General features: G+C 34.2%; 1 protein-coding gene across 2 annotated transcripts in view; it reads right to left on the bottom strand.

Annotated features, from left to right (window-relative positions):
• The window catches only part of RPS6KA6 (ribosomal protein S6 kinase A6), a 198,415-nt gene that overhangs the window by 15,972 nt on the left and 167,582 nt on the right, over positions 1 to 14,861 (bottom strand). For both annotated transcript variants that reach the window (XM_088028978.1, XM_028101479.2), the window contains 2 exons: positions 10,031 to 10,107; positions 8,302 to 8,419 (listed from right to left, as the gene is read on the bottom strand). In XM_088028978.1, the coding sequence (XP_087885104.1) occupies positions 8,302 to 8,419; positions 10,031 to 10,107 (195 nt within the window). The remainder of the gene's footprint in view (positions 1 to 8,301; positions 8,420 to 10,030; positions 10,108 to 14,861) is intronic.

Raw genomic sequence — 14,861 nt, 5'->3', positions numbered from 1 at the left:
ACAGGCAATACAATGGCACTAAATTCATATTTTCAATAGTTACCCTGAATGTAAATGGGCTCAATGCCCCAATCAAAAGACACTGGGTATCGGATTGGATAAAAAAAGAAGACCCATCAATATGCTGTCTGCAAGAGACTCACTTTAGACCCAGAGACAACTCCAGATTGAACGTGAGGGGGTGGAAAACTATTTACCATGCTAATGGACACCAAAAGAAAGCTGGGGTGGCAATCCTTATAACAGACAAATTAGATTTTAAATCAAAGAGTATAATAAGAGATGAGGAAGGACACTATATCCTACTTAAAGGGTCTATCCAACAAGAAGATCTAATAATTGTAAATATCTATGCCCCTAACATGGGAGCAGCCAATTATATAAGCCAATTAATAACAAAAGCAAAGAAACACATCGATAGCAATACAATAATAGTTGGGGACATTAACATCCCCCTCACTGAAATGGACAGACCATCTAAGCAAAAGATCAACAAAAAAATAAAGACTTTCAATGACACACTGGGCCAAATGGACTTAGACATATTCAGAACATTCCATCCCAAAGCAACAGAATACACATTCTTCTCTAGTGCCCATGGAACATTCTCCAGAATAGATCACATCCTAGGTTACAAATCAGGTCTCAACTGGTACCAAAAGACTGGGATCATTCCCTGCATATTTTCGGTCCACAATGCTTTGAAACTAGAACTCAATCACAAGAGGAAAGTTGGAAAGAACTCAAATACATGGAGGCTAAAGAGCATCCTACTGAAGAATGAATGGGTCCACCAGGAAATTAAAGAATTAAAAAAATTCATGGAAACAAATGAAAATGAAAACACAACTGTTCAAAACCTTTGGGATGCAGCAAAGGCAGTCCTAAGAGGAAGGTATATAGCAATACAAGCCTTTCTCAAGAAACAGGAAAGGTCTCAAATACACAGCCTAACCCTACACCTAAAGGAGCTGGAGAAAGAAAGCAAATAATGCCTAAACCCAGCAGAAGAGAAAAAATAAAGATCAGAGCAGAAATCAATGAAATAGAAACCAAAAGACCAGTAGAACCGATTGACAAAACTAGGAGCTGGGTCTTAGAAACAATTAATAAGATTGATAAACCCCTGGCCAGACTTATCAAAAAGAAAAGAGAAATGACCCAAATCAACAAAATCATGAAAGAAAGAGGAGATATCACAGCCAACACCAAAGAAATATAAACAATTATAAGAACATATTATGAACAACTATATGCCAACAAATTTGATAATCTGGAAGAAATGGATGTATTCTTAGAGATGTATAAACTACCAAAACTGAACCAGGAAGAAAAAGAAAACCTGAACAGACCTACAAGCACTAAGGAAATTGAAGCAGTCATCAAAAATCTCCCAACAAAGAAGAGCCCAGGGCCAGCTGGCTTCCCAAGGGAATTCTACCAAACATTTAAAGAAGAATTAATACCTTTTCTTCTGAAACTGTTCCAAAAAATAGAAATGGAAGGAAATCATCCAAACTCGTTTTATGAGGCCACCATTACCTTGATCCCAAAACCAGATGAAGACCCTATCAAAAAGGAAAATTACAGACCACTATGCCTGATGAACATGGATGCAAAAATTCTCACCAAAATACTGGCCAATAGGATCCAACAGTACATTAAAAGGATTATTCACCACGACCAAGTGGGATTTATTCCTGGGCTGCAAGGTTGGTTCAACATCCACAAATCAATCAATGTGATACAATACATTAACAAAAGAAAGAACAAGAAACATATGATCCTCTCAATAGATGCAGAAGAAACATAAGACAAAGTACCACATCATTTCTTGATCAAAACTCTTCAGAGTACAGGGATAGAGGGTATATACCTCAATATCTTAAAAGCCATCTATGAAAAACCCGCAGCGAATATCATTCTCAATGGGGAAAAACTGAGAGCCTTTCCCCTAAGGTCAGGAACACGGTAGGGATGTCTATTATCACCCCTGCTATTCAACATATTACTAGAAGTCCTAGCCTCAGCAATCAGACAACAAAAAGAAATAAAAGCCATCCAAATCGGCAAAGAAGAAGTCAAACTCTCACTCTTGGCAGATGATATGATACTATATGTGGAAAACCCAAAAGACTCCATCCCAAAACTGCTAGAACTCATACAGGAATTCAGTACATTGGCAGAATATAAAATCAATGCACAGAAATCAGTGGCATTCCTATACACCAACAACAAGACAGAAGAAAGAGAAATTAAGGAGTCGATCCCATTTACAATTGCACCCAAAACCGTAAGATACCTAGGAATAAATCTAAGCAAAGAGGCAAAGGATCTGTACTCAGAAAACTATAAAATACTCATGAAAGATATTGAGGAAGACACAAGGAAATGCAAACAACCTTCCATGCTCATAGATTGGAAGAACAAATATTGTGAAGACGTCAATGCTACCTAGAGCAATCTACACATTTAATGCAATCCTTATCAAAATACCATCCACTTTTTTCAAAGAAATGGAACAAATAATCCTAAAAGTTTTATAGAACCAGAAAAGACCCCGAATAGCCAGAGGCATGTTGAAAAAGAAAAGCAAAGCTGGCGGCATCACAATTCCGGACTTCAAGCTCTATTAGAAAGCTGTAATCATCAAGATAGTATGGTACTGGCACAAAAACAGACACATAGATCAATGGAACAGAATAGAGAGCCCAGAAATGGACTCTCAACTCTATGGTCAACTAATCTTCGACAAAGCAGGAAAGAATGTCCAATGGAAAAAAGTGTCTTCAACAAATGGTGCTGGGAAAACTGGACAGCCACATGCAGAAGAATGAAACTGGACCATTTCCTTACACCACACACAAAAATAGACTCAAAATGGATGAAAGACCCAAATGTGAGAAAGGAGTCCATCAAAATCCTAAAGAACACAGGCAGCAACCTCTTCGACCTCAGCCGCAGCAACTTCTTCCTAGAAACATCGTCAAAGGCAAGGGAAGCAAGGGCCAAAATGAACTATTGGAACTTCATCAAGATAAAAAAGCTTTTGCACAGCACAGGAAACAGTCCACAAAACCAAAAGACAACCGACAGAATGGGAGAAGATATTTGCAAATGGAATATCAGATAGAGGGCTAGTATCCAAAATCTATAAAGAACTTATCAAACTCAACACCCATAGAACAAATAATCCAATCAAGAAATGGGCAGAAGACATGGACAGACATTTTTCCAAAGAAGACATCCAAATGGCCAACAGACACATGAAAAAGTGCTCAACATCGCTCGGCATCAGGGAAATCCAAATCAAAACCTCAATGAGATACCACCTCACACCAGTCAGAATGGCTAAAATTAATGTCAGGAAATGACAGATGTTGGCCAGGATGCAGAGAAAGGGGAACCCTCCTACACTGTTGGTGGGAATTTAAGCTGGTGCAGCCACTCTGAAAAACAGTATGGAGCTTCCTCAAAAAGTTGAAAATAGAGCTACCCTATGACCCAGCAATTGCATTACTGGTTATTTACTCCCAAGATTCAAATGTAGTGATCCAAAGGGGTACGTGCACCCCGATGTTTATAGCAGCAATGTCCACAATAGCCAAACTATGGAAAGAGCCAAGATGTCCATCGACAGATGAATGGATAAAGAAGATGTGGTATATATATACAATGGAACATTATGCAGCCATCAAAAGGAATGAAATCTTGCCATTTGCAATGACGTGGATGGAATTGGAGGGTATTATGCTGTGTGAAATAAGTCAATCAGAGAAAGATATGTATCATATTATCTCACTTATATGAGGAATTCTTAATCTCAGGAAACAAACTGAGGGTTGCTGGAGTGGTGGGGTGTGGGAGTCATGGGGTGGCTGGGTGATAGACAATGGGGAGGGTATGTGCTATGGTGAGCGCTGTGAATTGTGTAAGACTGTTGAATCACAGACCTATACCTCTGAAAAAAATAATACATTATATGATAAAAAAGAAGATAGTAGGAAGGGAAAAATGAAGGGGGGAACGCAGAGTGGCAGATGAACCATGAGAGACTATAGACTCTGAGAAACTGAGGGTTGTAGAGGGGAGGGGGTGGAGGGATGGGTTAGCCTGGTAATGGGTATTAAAGAGGGCACGTACTGAATGGAGCACTGGGTGTTATATAGTGAACAATGAATCATGGAACACTACATCAAAAAGGAATGATGTAATGTATGGTGATTAACATAACATAATAAAAAAATAAAGAAACATACTTAGCAAAAAAAAAGAAAACAAATTAAAATAAAAGCTATGGTACTAGAAGTTTTAAAAGAATTTCATTAAAATGTTTTAAGCGTTATACTCTTCTGTAATATAGATTATGTAAACGTTAAGTTTTGGTATACTTAAATTTCATATTACATAATAGAATTGGGTGAACAAGAACACCTTTGCTGTTATGATTAAAGGTTTATAGATCTCTCTCTTTCATTCAACTCACATAAGGCAAACTAATAAAGCCTTTCTTTCTCCAGAAAGTCTTCTCTATCTTATAGTAGAATGAAAAGAATACTGGACTGAAAATCAACTCCAGCTCTGCCATTCATTGGTGTATGAGCATGGAGAAGATAAATTCTACACACCTTGGTTTATCTAACTACACAATGATGGACCAGGTCCCTTTCAGCTCCAGAAATCTATGACTTATAAATATGTAAACAAAGACTCTTCTATTAAAAGAACATTCAAGCCAAAATGAAAAATAACTATTTATGTAAAACCTGGCCACTTTTTGCAAATTTACAGTCTTTCACAATAGGACAGTATCTATCTTTATATACAGACAGAAAAATCTTAGTGTGCAATTTAACAATGGAGGGTATATCTGAAGAAAAGATTAGTTTATGAAAAAGTATTCAAATAAGTATTATGCTAAGTGTGTTAGAAAATGTAAAAATGAGTATGACATTTAAACACTGAGGAAGAATAAAAATGCACACAAATACATGACAAAGGAGAATGTATTAAGTGCTCTAATAAAGTGCATACAACATAGTAATGGGAAGACAGTAGAGGAAAAGTAGAAGTCGCTTTTTTTACAGGAGACGAGGGAAGAAGTCATAAATAATTGTTCCATAAGAACTTCTACTGGTCAACTCTTTGTTGGTTAAAAGTCTATGTACTTGAAAAAAGTAACACTTTGTTTACTTAAAATACTATAAAATTTAGATAGAACAGTCTTCTAATTAATCAGGTATTATTGTGTTTATATGGAGTGACACCATGAGATTTTCATTACTCTTGCCTCTTCTACTTTTGCTTAGTTTACAAGATACTTCTTGTTTTCCCTGTTTTACAAAAGGGACGTAGTAAAATGCCAATGTTTTTGAAGCCTGCAGTTTGGAGGTGAGGAGTTAGCTGAAACTGTTGTAGCAATAAAACACATAAAACTACCACCTCTCACCCCTACCACACTTTAACTGAATGAACAAAGTTTATGAACTCTGCATGGACAGGAGGCAAACAGAATCATCTTCTATATGCTTCTGGTGTTGGCATTCACCAGTAGCAAGAAGAACATTTAAAAATTGTAATGAACTGCAATTAAGTAAAGCAACTGTCAAGCGATGATAGTAAGCCAAACCACGAGAGACTTTTAACTCCAGGAAAACAAAACAAAACAAAACAAAACAAAACAAAACTAAGTGTTGTGGAAAGGTAGGTGGGTGGAGGGTTGGGGTAACTGGGTGATGGACATTAAGGAGGGCACATGATGTGATGAGCACTGGGTGTTATACGCAGCTAATGGATCATTGAACACTATGCCAAAAACTAGTGATGTACTATATGTTAAAAGAAAAGAGATGATAGCAAATGCCACAATTCTCACAACTAAGGGGTGCTCGTTTAAGGAGTTATGGGCAACTGAAGAATAGTTTACCTTTATCACTAATTTAAAACAAACAAAAAATCAAACTGTTAAAATGTACAGGAGATAGGTTTTTTTTTTTTTAGAAGGTTCATATAGTTCCTTTGCTCAGCATTTGCCACCATTTTCAGAAAAATTTCAAAGACAGAACTAAAGTCACTTGATCCATAAGAAGGGAATACATGAAAGACCTTGTGAAATATTTCAACAATATCCCCCAATATCTTTTCCTATGTTAATTACTCCAGAATATCACACTAAAAGAGGAGGTGAGAATAAAACTAAACTTAAATATGTATTATTATTTATTTATTTTTTTTTTTTTTAGCAGGGGGAGCAGCAGAGGGAGAAGCAGGCTCAATCCCAGGACTCTGGAAGTATGACCTAAGCCAAAGGCAGACGCTTAATCGACTGAGCCACCCACGTGCCCTGTATTATTATTTCTTAAGCACTAGACAGACTCAAACATAAAACACATGGAACATGGAAAACTGAAATCTAAGCATAATTGTCATATGAATCTCTATTTCAGCATTACATTCACTGTTGCTAGTTATTTTTTTAAAAGAAATGCAAGAGGATCATGTGTATAGATTTAAACATTGGACTTACTCCTTGGGAAAATGCATTTTCTAAAAAACAAACTGGCTGACTAGAACATACAAGTATTTATTGAATAATATTAGTAGTTTCAATCACTTTACATGGAGAAATACAAGAAATTATAAATAAACCAAACTGCAAAGAAATGGAATTTTGGAGAATTTAATCCCCAAATTTTAGATGAGAAAACTGAGGCAGCTAGTTAGTAGTTAACAAACTAATAATACTCCTGGCTTCCAATCGTGTGTTTTTTCTACTATACCACACGGTACACTTGTGTCATAGCTAAGATCCAAACATAATTCCTTATGTGTTTTTCTAATGTTTAAAAGACAGTTACAATCAAATCCCTGATTTATTTACTCTATAATAATTAGGATATGAAATTTACTCCACAATATACTCTACAGATAAGCTAGTATTCTTGAGACAGTTATGTTTTATAATTAGCAGATATTACATATAAGCAATTCCTTTTGTCTTAAATTGTTTTCTACTTCAAATTGCAGCTTAAAGCTTCAGGACCCTATAAGCCACATACTGACAGCCTTTGGATTTTTGTTTTAAAACTCAAAATTTTGGGGCACCTGGGTAGCTCAGTCGTTAAGCGTCTGCCTTCGGCTCAGGTCATGATCCCAGGGTCCTGGGATCGAGTCCCACATCGGGCTCCCTGCTCAGCGGGAAGCCTGCTTCTCCCTCTCCCACTCCCCCTGCTTGTGTTCCTGCTCTCGCTGTGTCTCTCTGTCAAATAAATAAATAAAATCTTAAAAAAAATTAAAACTCAAAATTTTTAAATTATATACGTTAAAAGAGTTCATAGTCAAGGTTTGATTAATTTTTTTCCCTAAATTAAATCAGGCCGGTTACACTGAAACTGTACTGCCTACTATGGCAGCCATTAGCCATATGTGGCTATTAAGCCTTTTAAAATATGGGTAGTCCAACTTGTGGTGAGCATAGTATAATGTATAAACTAGTTGAATCACTATGCTGTATACCTGAAACTAATGTAACATTGTGTGTCAACTACAAATAAAAAATGAAAAAAAAATTTTTTGAAAAATGTGGGTAGTCCAAATTTATATGGGCTCTAAGTATAAACTACACACCAGGTCCTTAAGACTTAGTATAAAAAAAAGAATGTAAAATATCTTATTAATTTTTATACTGTTTAGATATTGAAATGATATATTGTGGATATACCAGGTTAAATAAAAGATATTCTTAAAATTAATTTCACCTGTTTCTTTTTTGTTTTTTAATGTGGCCACTAGAATTTTTTAAATTACATATGTGGGTTACATTATATTTCTATTGGACAGCTCTAAGTTTTCAATAATAAGTATCTAGGTGGTACTGATAAAAAGTCTGTATATTCTCAAAGAGTAAGTTAACATTAAAACTGCATAATCACTAGTCAATGTCTGTGTTAAAGAAAAAATGATGTGTAAAAATACACTAAATGCAGAAATCAGCTCTAGTTGGCTTTAAATTTGCATTTTTCCCCAGTAGATTTACATTTTTAGTTTTGGTTAATACTGAAAATAGGTTATATTCCTTGAACACATATGAACTGATATGAGAGAAATATCGCCTAGAAGCATGGTAGAAAAAAAAGTCAGCCTTCATCTTGTTCAAACCACATATAAATGTGAGTTGACTTAAAAACAAATAAGGACATATAACACCATCGGATACTCTGCAAATACAGACTAGGGTATAACTTAAAGATTTCAGCAATTTAAAGTGAATGCAACAAAACCAAAGATATTTATAATTTATACCTTTGCTCCATCTGAAATATTGTCCCAGTTTCCACCACTCAATGAGAACTTGCCATTGCCTATACGTAGCAGTATCTCTTCAGGAGTATCATTGGGGCCATTAGCAAATGGAGTGTAGCTATTAATAAAATAGATTTTAAAAGACATTAGGGCCTAACATACAAATTAAATCTAATTAAAAGTGAAGAGTATAAGACAACATGCAAATATTTACTACAGCAAATTAAGAGTATCATCTAATATTTTCCTTCATTCTTCAAATTTTACATTTCAATGAACTTAATCCTAATGAATTAATTAATAGAGTCTTGCCTTCATCGATATTTTTTCCTTTGATCAGTTAATCAATGTAAAATAAAATAAAGGTGGCATTTCATGTAAAGCTATAGGCTTAAAATTGGACCAGAATAAAACATGAAAATTTTGTATTCTCCCAGGCAATAAGTTAGTAAACCAAATATACCTACTATGAAGAAATTGTCAATTTTATATATTTAGAATGTATTTATTGATTAGTTCAAATTTATTCATTAGCATTTTATCAGTATTATCCATGGGAACAGGTTAACAATATTTTAATTAATGTCTATACACAATGGGTTAAATATTTATATCAATATAACAAAAAACCTCTATAGTTGAAGACAAATAGATTGTACAAAGTTAAAGTAGTTTAAAAATTAATTATGGAATAACAAAAGTGATCGGTTTTGTAACATTCTAACAGGTAGAACTGCAAATGGTATTCAAATTTGGGAATAGAAAGGCTTATGGTTAAGAAGTATGAGGAAGATATCTTAATATGCTAATGCTTAATTCTCTTATGTAACAATTAAGTAGAGATAACTACTCTTTGCTTTAATACTTCCTGTGGTCTATAACTAAATATTTTGTATAAGTATATAGCATATCTACAAATATTTGGAATACACTGATATATGTAATTACCACCAAGTCAATAAATAAATCAGTCACAATATTCATAACATATTTACAACACTCCTGTTATGTCAAGAATATTTAAATTATACTAAATGCCTTCTTTAAAAAGTCATACCTAAGTATATTATATAATTACATTATAATTCTTCAAATTCTGTTCTATGCCTTTTTCTACAGCCATAAATATTTATTCTTAAATAACATTATTATTAAGAGTATAACAGCACTTATATTATTTGTAAATTACCAACAGTAACATAATCCAATTATTCCTTTTTTTTAATATTTATCTTTTTCAGAGAAGGCTGCTGTGTATGTTTCTGAGTTTAGTATTCTGTTGCTATTTATATTTTTTATAAAGCTCAGTCTTACTTAATCTCTATCACCAGGAAAGCCAGAATTCAAGTATTTTAAAAATTTAAATAAGTATCAACAAGCTCAATGGGCAAATACCCATTAAAAGAAGAAATTATTTTATGTTCAAGTAAACATTTTCAAACCTTAATGCACTGAAAGTAAAATATCAAAATAAAAATATGTGCTTTATTTTTAGAAAAGTTTTAGTTCTAGTTGAAAATTCTTTTAATTTATATATCTGAATAATGCCTCATCAAACACCTTACTTCATGTTTTCACATTTTATAAATAAACAATAGACGATACTTTAAAATGTTCATAGCATTTTACTTAAGGCTATATTCATCTATCCATTTTTTTTTACAGATAGAGATATACAGATGAAATTCAAATTATGATGTGTATTATTTTGAATATATAAGTTTCTTACCCAGCCAGCATCGTGTAAAAAAGGACACCCAGGCTCCAAATATCACAAGCAGCATCATAGCCCTGTTGCATAAGAACCTGAGAAAGAAATACACATTATCTGGTATTACTCAGTATAAATTCAGTTTTATTATCCAAAAGACAGTTGTATTTCCAATAATCTCACAAATGTTCACAATGTAAAAGCTTAGGTCATTTAAATCTTTTCAATAATAGATTCATGTAATGTCAAAGGCAAAGTCTTGCAATTAGCAAGCATTGAGTAAATGCTATTAATAAGGTGATTGAGTAACATGGGTCATTAAACAAAAAACAACTTTGAAGATATGATCCCTGACCCTAATGAGTTATCACTCCTCCTCTTAGAAAAACCAGACACAGACAACAAAATTTAAGATTAATATTGTATAGAGAGCCTAATATGTACTATACACAATACTGTCTTTTCATCCTGACACTGACTCTATGAGGTAGATACTACTATTTCTATTTTTGAAGATGAGGAAACTAAGGCAAATATACTATAATTTGCCCAACATCACAAAACTAGTAAGTAGTACAGTTGGTATTCTTACTCGAGATTGTGCTTTTAATATCTATAATTGCCTCCTTACCATGCAAAAGATGGTAAGATAATATATGCTCTCATGAAAGCAAGATGAATTTATATTTTACATCAAAGCCTTATATGTTTTGGGAAAAGCAGTATATTTCTGGATCACAAAAACACATTTGATACATTCTGAATGGTTTCATTAATTTTTCATGCAATAGTTCAGCTAGTTGTTCTATGTCTTAGAGCTAGTGATTATAATATCAAATAATATGTTTATTATATATTCATGTGAGATTTCTCTATGAAATTAATAGAGTTTGTTGAAAAATAAAGAGATGACATGGATTGCAAGAACAAATACTATAAAAATCTCTATAGTACCCAAAGCAATCTACACACTTAATGCAGTCAAAACACCACTAGCATTTTTCAGAGTTAGAACAAACAATCCTAAACTTTGTATGGAACCACAAAAGACCCCAAACAGCCAAAGCAATCTTGAAAAAGAAAAGCAAAGCTGGAGGCATCACAATTCCAAACTTCAACTTATATTACAAAACTGGAATGATTAAGAAAACATGGTAGTGGCACAAAAATAAACACATAGTTCGATAGAACAGAAAACCCAGAAATGAATCCACAAATCTATGGTCAATTAATCGTTGACAAAGCAGGAAAGAATATCCAATGAAAAAAAGAGTCTTTACTTCTAAACAAATAACGCAACATATTTTAAGAAAAAAGAAAAAGAAGAAGATAGCAGGAGAGGAAGAATGAAGGGGAGTAAGTCAGAGGGGGAGACGAACCAGGAGAGATGATGGACTCTGAAAAACAAACTGAGGTTTCTAGAGGGGAGGAGGGTAGGGGGATGGGTTAGCCTGGTGATGGGTATTAAAGAGGGCACATTCTGCATGGAGCACTGGGTGTTATGAACAAACAATGAATCATGGAACACTACACCAAAACAAATGATGTAATATATGGTGATTAACATAACAATAAAAAATTAAAAAAAAAGAAAAAAAGAGTCTTTAACAAATGGTGTTGGGACAACAGGATAGCCACATGCAAGAGAATGAAACTGGACCACTTTCTAACACCATACAAAAAAATACACAAAATGGATTACAGACCAAAAAATGGATTAAAGACCTAAATTAAGACAGGAAACCATAACGATGTTAAAAAACAACTGAGGCAGTAACCTCTTTGACACTGGCCATAAGAATGTCTCTCTAGATAAGATTGGGCACATTCAGGGTGGTATGACCTAACCTTACACCTGAAGGGGAAGGAGAAAGAACAGCAAATAAAGACTAAATCCAGCAGAAGAAGAAAAATAATAAGGAGCAGAAATCAATGAAATAGAAAACAAGAGTAAAAAAAATTTTTTTTAAGTTTTTCTTTCTTTACAATTTTGAGATGTAGTTTCTTCTAACAAACTGACCAAAATACACTCAGGATATAGTGTATTGCTCTGTTCTATTCAGCTGCCTGTTTATATTCCTTATTTTTTCTTTTTTGTATTTTAATTTTCATTTTACAGTTACAATCCATCCTTTAACTGCATTTAATTTATTTTTGTACATATATAAGTTTTTCTTTCTGTACCTTTTGGGATCTACTTTTCCAGCAAAAGGGCCAAAATACACACAGGATCCAGTGTATTCCTCTAGTCTGTTCATTTGTCTGATTATATTCTCTTTAAAAAAAATTTTTTTTTCAGTTTTGAGTCTCTTCTGATTTGTTTAGTATATATTTCTCTGGGGTTGTTATTGCCATTTCAGCACTTTGTTCTCTTGTCCATCTATTCTTCTCTGGATAGAATCACAAGAAGGAAAAACTCACCTCAAAAAAAGAGAACAAAAGGCAGGCAGTACTGACTGCCAGGGACCTAATCAGTACAGACATAAGTAAGATGTCAGAACTAGAGTTCGGAATACCAATTATGAAGATACAAGCTGAGCTTGAAAAAAGCATAGAAGACACTAGAGAATCATTTTCTGGAGAAATAAAAGGACTAAAATCTAATCAAGTCAAAATAAAACAGGCTATTAATGAGATGCCATATAAAATGGAGGCTCTAACTACTATGATAAATGAGGCAGAAGAGAGAATTAGTGATACAGAAGACAAAATGATGCAGAATAAAGAAGATGAGAAAAAAAAAGATAAACAACTACTGGATCATGAGGGGAGAATTTGAGACATAACTGACACCAGAAAGTGAAACAATATTAGAATAATTGGGATCCCAGAAGAAGAGGAAAGAGAGAGGGGTAAGGGGTATACTGGAGCAAACTATAGCAGAGAAATTCCTTAATCTGGGGAAGGAAATAGGCATCCAAATCCAGGAGGCACAGAAAACCCCCTTCAAAATCACCCCAACATACAATAGTGAAACATGCATATCTCAGAGACAAAGAGAAAATCCTGAAAGCAGCTCAGGACAAGAGGTCCATAACCTAAGAAATTAAGCAGACCTATCCACAGAGACCTGGCAGTCCAGAAAAGGCTGGCATGGCATATTCAGTGTACTAAATGGGAAGAACATGAAGCCAAGAATACTTTATCTAGCAAGGCTTTCATCCAGAATGGAAGGAGAGATGCAGAGCTTCCAAGATAGAAAGAAACTAAAAGAATATGTGATCACTAAACCAGCCATGCAAGAAATATTAAGGGGGATCCTGTAAATGAAGAGAGAGCCCAAGAATAACATAGACCAGAAAGGAACAGAGACAATCTATAGAAACAGGGAATTTACAGGTAATACAGTGGCACTAAATTCATATCCTTCAATAATTACTCTGAATGTAAATGGACTAAATACTCCAATCAGAAGACAAATGATATCAAAATGGATGACAAAATGAGACCCATCAATATTCCACTTCAAACAGACACATTTTACACTGAAAGACACCTCCAGATTGAAAGTGAGGGGGTGGAGAACTATTTACCATGCTAATGGACATCAAAAGAAAGCTGGAGTGGCCATCCTTCTATCAGACAAACTAGATTTTAAACAAAAGACTGTAACAAGATATGAAGAAGGACACTGTATCATAACAAAGGGGTCTATTAAACAAGAAGACTGAACCATTGTAAATATTTATGCCCCTAAATTGGGAGAAGCCAAATATATAAACCAATTAATAAGAAAATCATTGATAATAATACAATAATAGAGGGGACTTTAACACCCCACTCACAGTAATGGACAGATCATCTAAGCAGAAGATCAACAAGAAAACAAGGGCTTTGAATGACACAGAGGACCAGATGGACTTAACAGATATATACAGAGCATTCCATCCTAAAGTAAAAGAATACACATTCTTCTCGAGTGCACATGGAACATTCTCCAGAAGAGATCACATAGTAGGTCACAAATAGGTTTCCATGGATACCAAAAGTTTGAGATTATTCCCTGCATATTTTCAGACAATGCTTTGAACCTGGAACACAATCACAAGAGGAAAGTCAGAAAGAACTCAAATACATGGATACTAAAGAGCATCCTATTAAAGAATGAATGGGTCAACCAGGAAATTAAAGAAGAATGAAAAAAATTCATGGAAACAAAATAAAATGAAAACACAATTGTTCAAAATCTTTGGGATGCAGCAAAAGCAGTCCTAAGAGGAAAGTATATAGCAATACAAGCCTTTCTCAAGAAACAAGAAAGGCCTCAAATACAAAACCTAACCTTACACCTAAAAGGGAAGGAGAAAGAACAGCAAATAAAGACTAAATCTAGCAGAAGAAGAGAAATAATAAGGAGGAGCAGAAATCAATGAAATAGAAAACAAAAGAAGAGTAGAACAGATCAATGAAACTAGGAGCTGGTTGTTTGAAACAATAAGATTGATAAACCCCTGGCTAGACTTATCAAGAAGAAAAGAGAAAGTACCCAAGTAAATAAAATCATGAATGAAAGACGAAGATCACAAACAACATCAAAGAAATACAAGCAATTTTAAGAACATATTATGAGCAACTATATGCCGACAAATTAGACAATCTGGAAGAAATGTATGCATTCCTAGAAATAGATAAACTACTAGAGACATAAACTACCAAAACGTTAACAGGAAGAAACAGAAAACCTGAACAGACCAACAACCAGGAAAGAAATTGAAGCAGTAATCAAAAATTTCCCGACAGACAAGAGTCCAAGGCCAGATGGCTTCCCAGGGGAATCCTACCAAACATTTGAAGAATTAATACCTATTCTTCTGAAGCTGTTTCAAAAAATAGAAATGGAACAAAACAT

Source organism: Eumetopias jubatus, unplaced genomic scaffold (assembly GCF_037043125.1).
Source record: "Eumetopias jubatus isolate StellerSeaLion01/CBP00866 unplaced genomic scaffold, mEumJub1_p1.0 scaffold_11, whole genome shotgun sequence".
NCBI classification, from domain to species: domain Eukaryota; kingdom Metazoa; phylum Chordata; class Mammalia; order Carnivora; family Otariidae; genus Eumetopias; species Eumetopias jubatus.
This window is presented reverse-complemented; position numbering and strand designations above follow the sequence as displayed.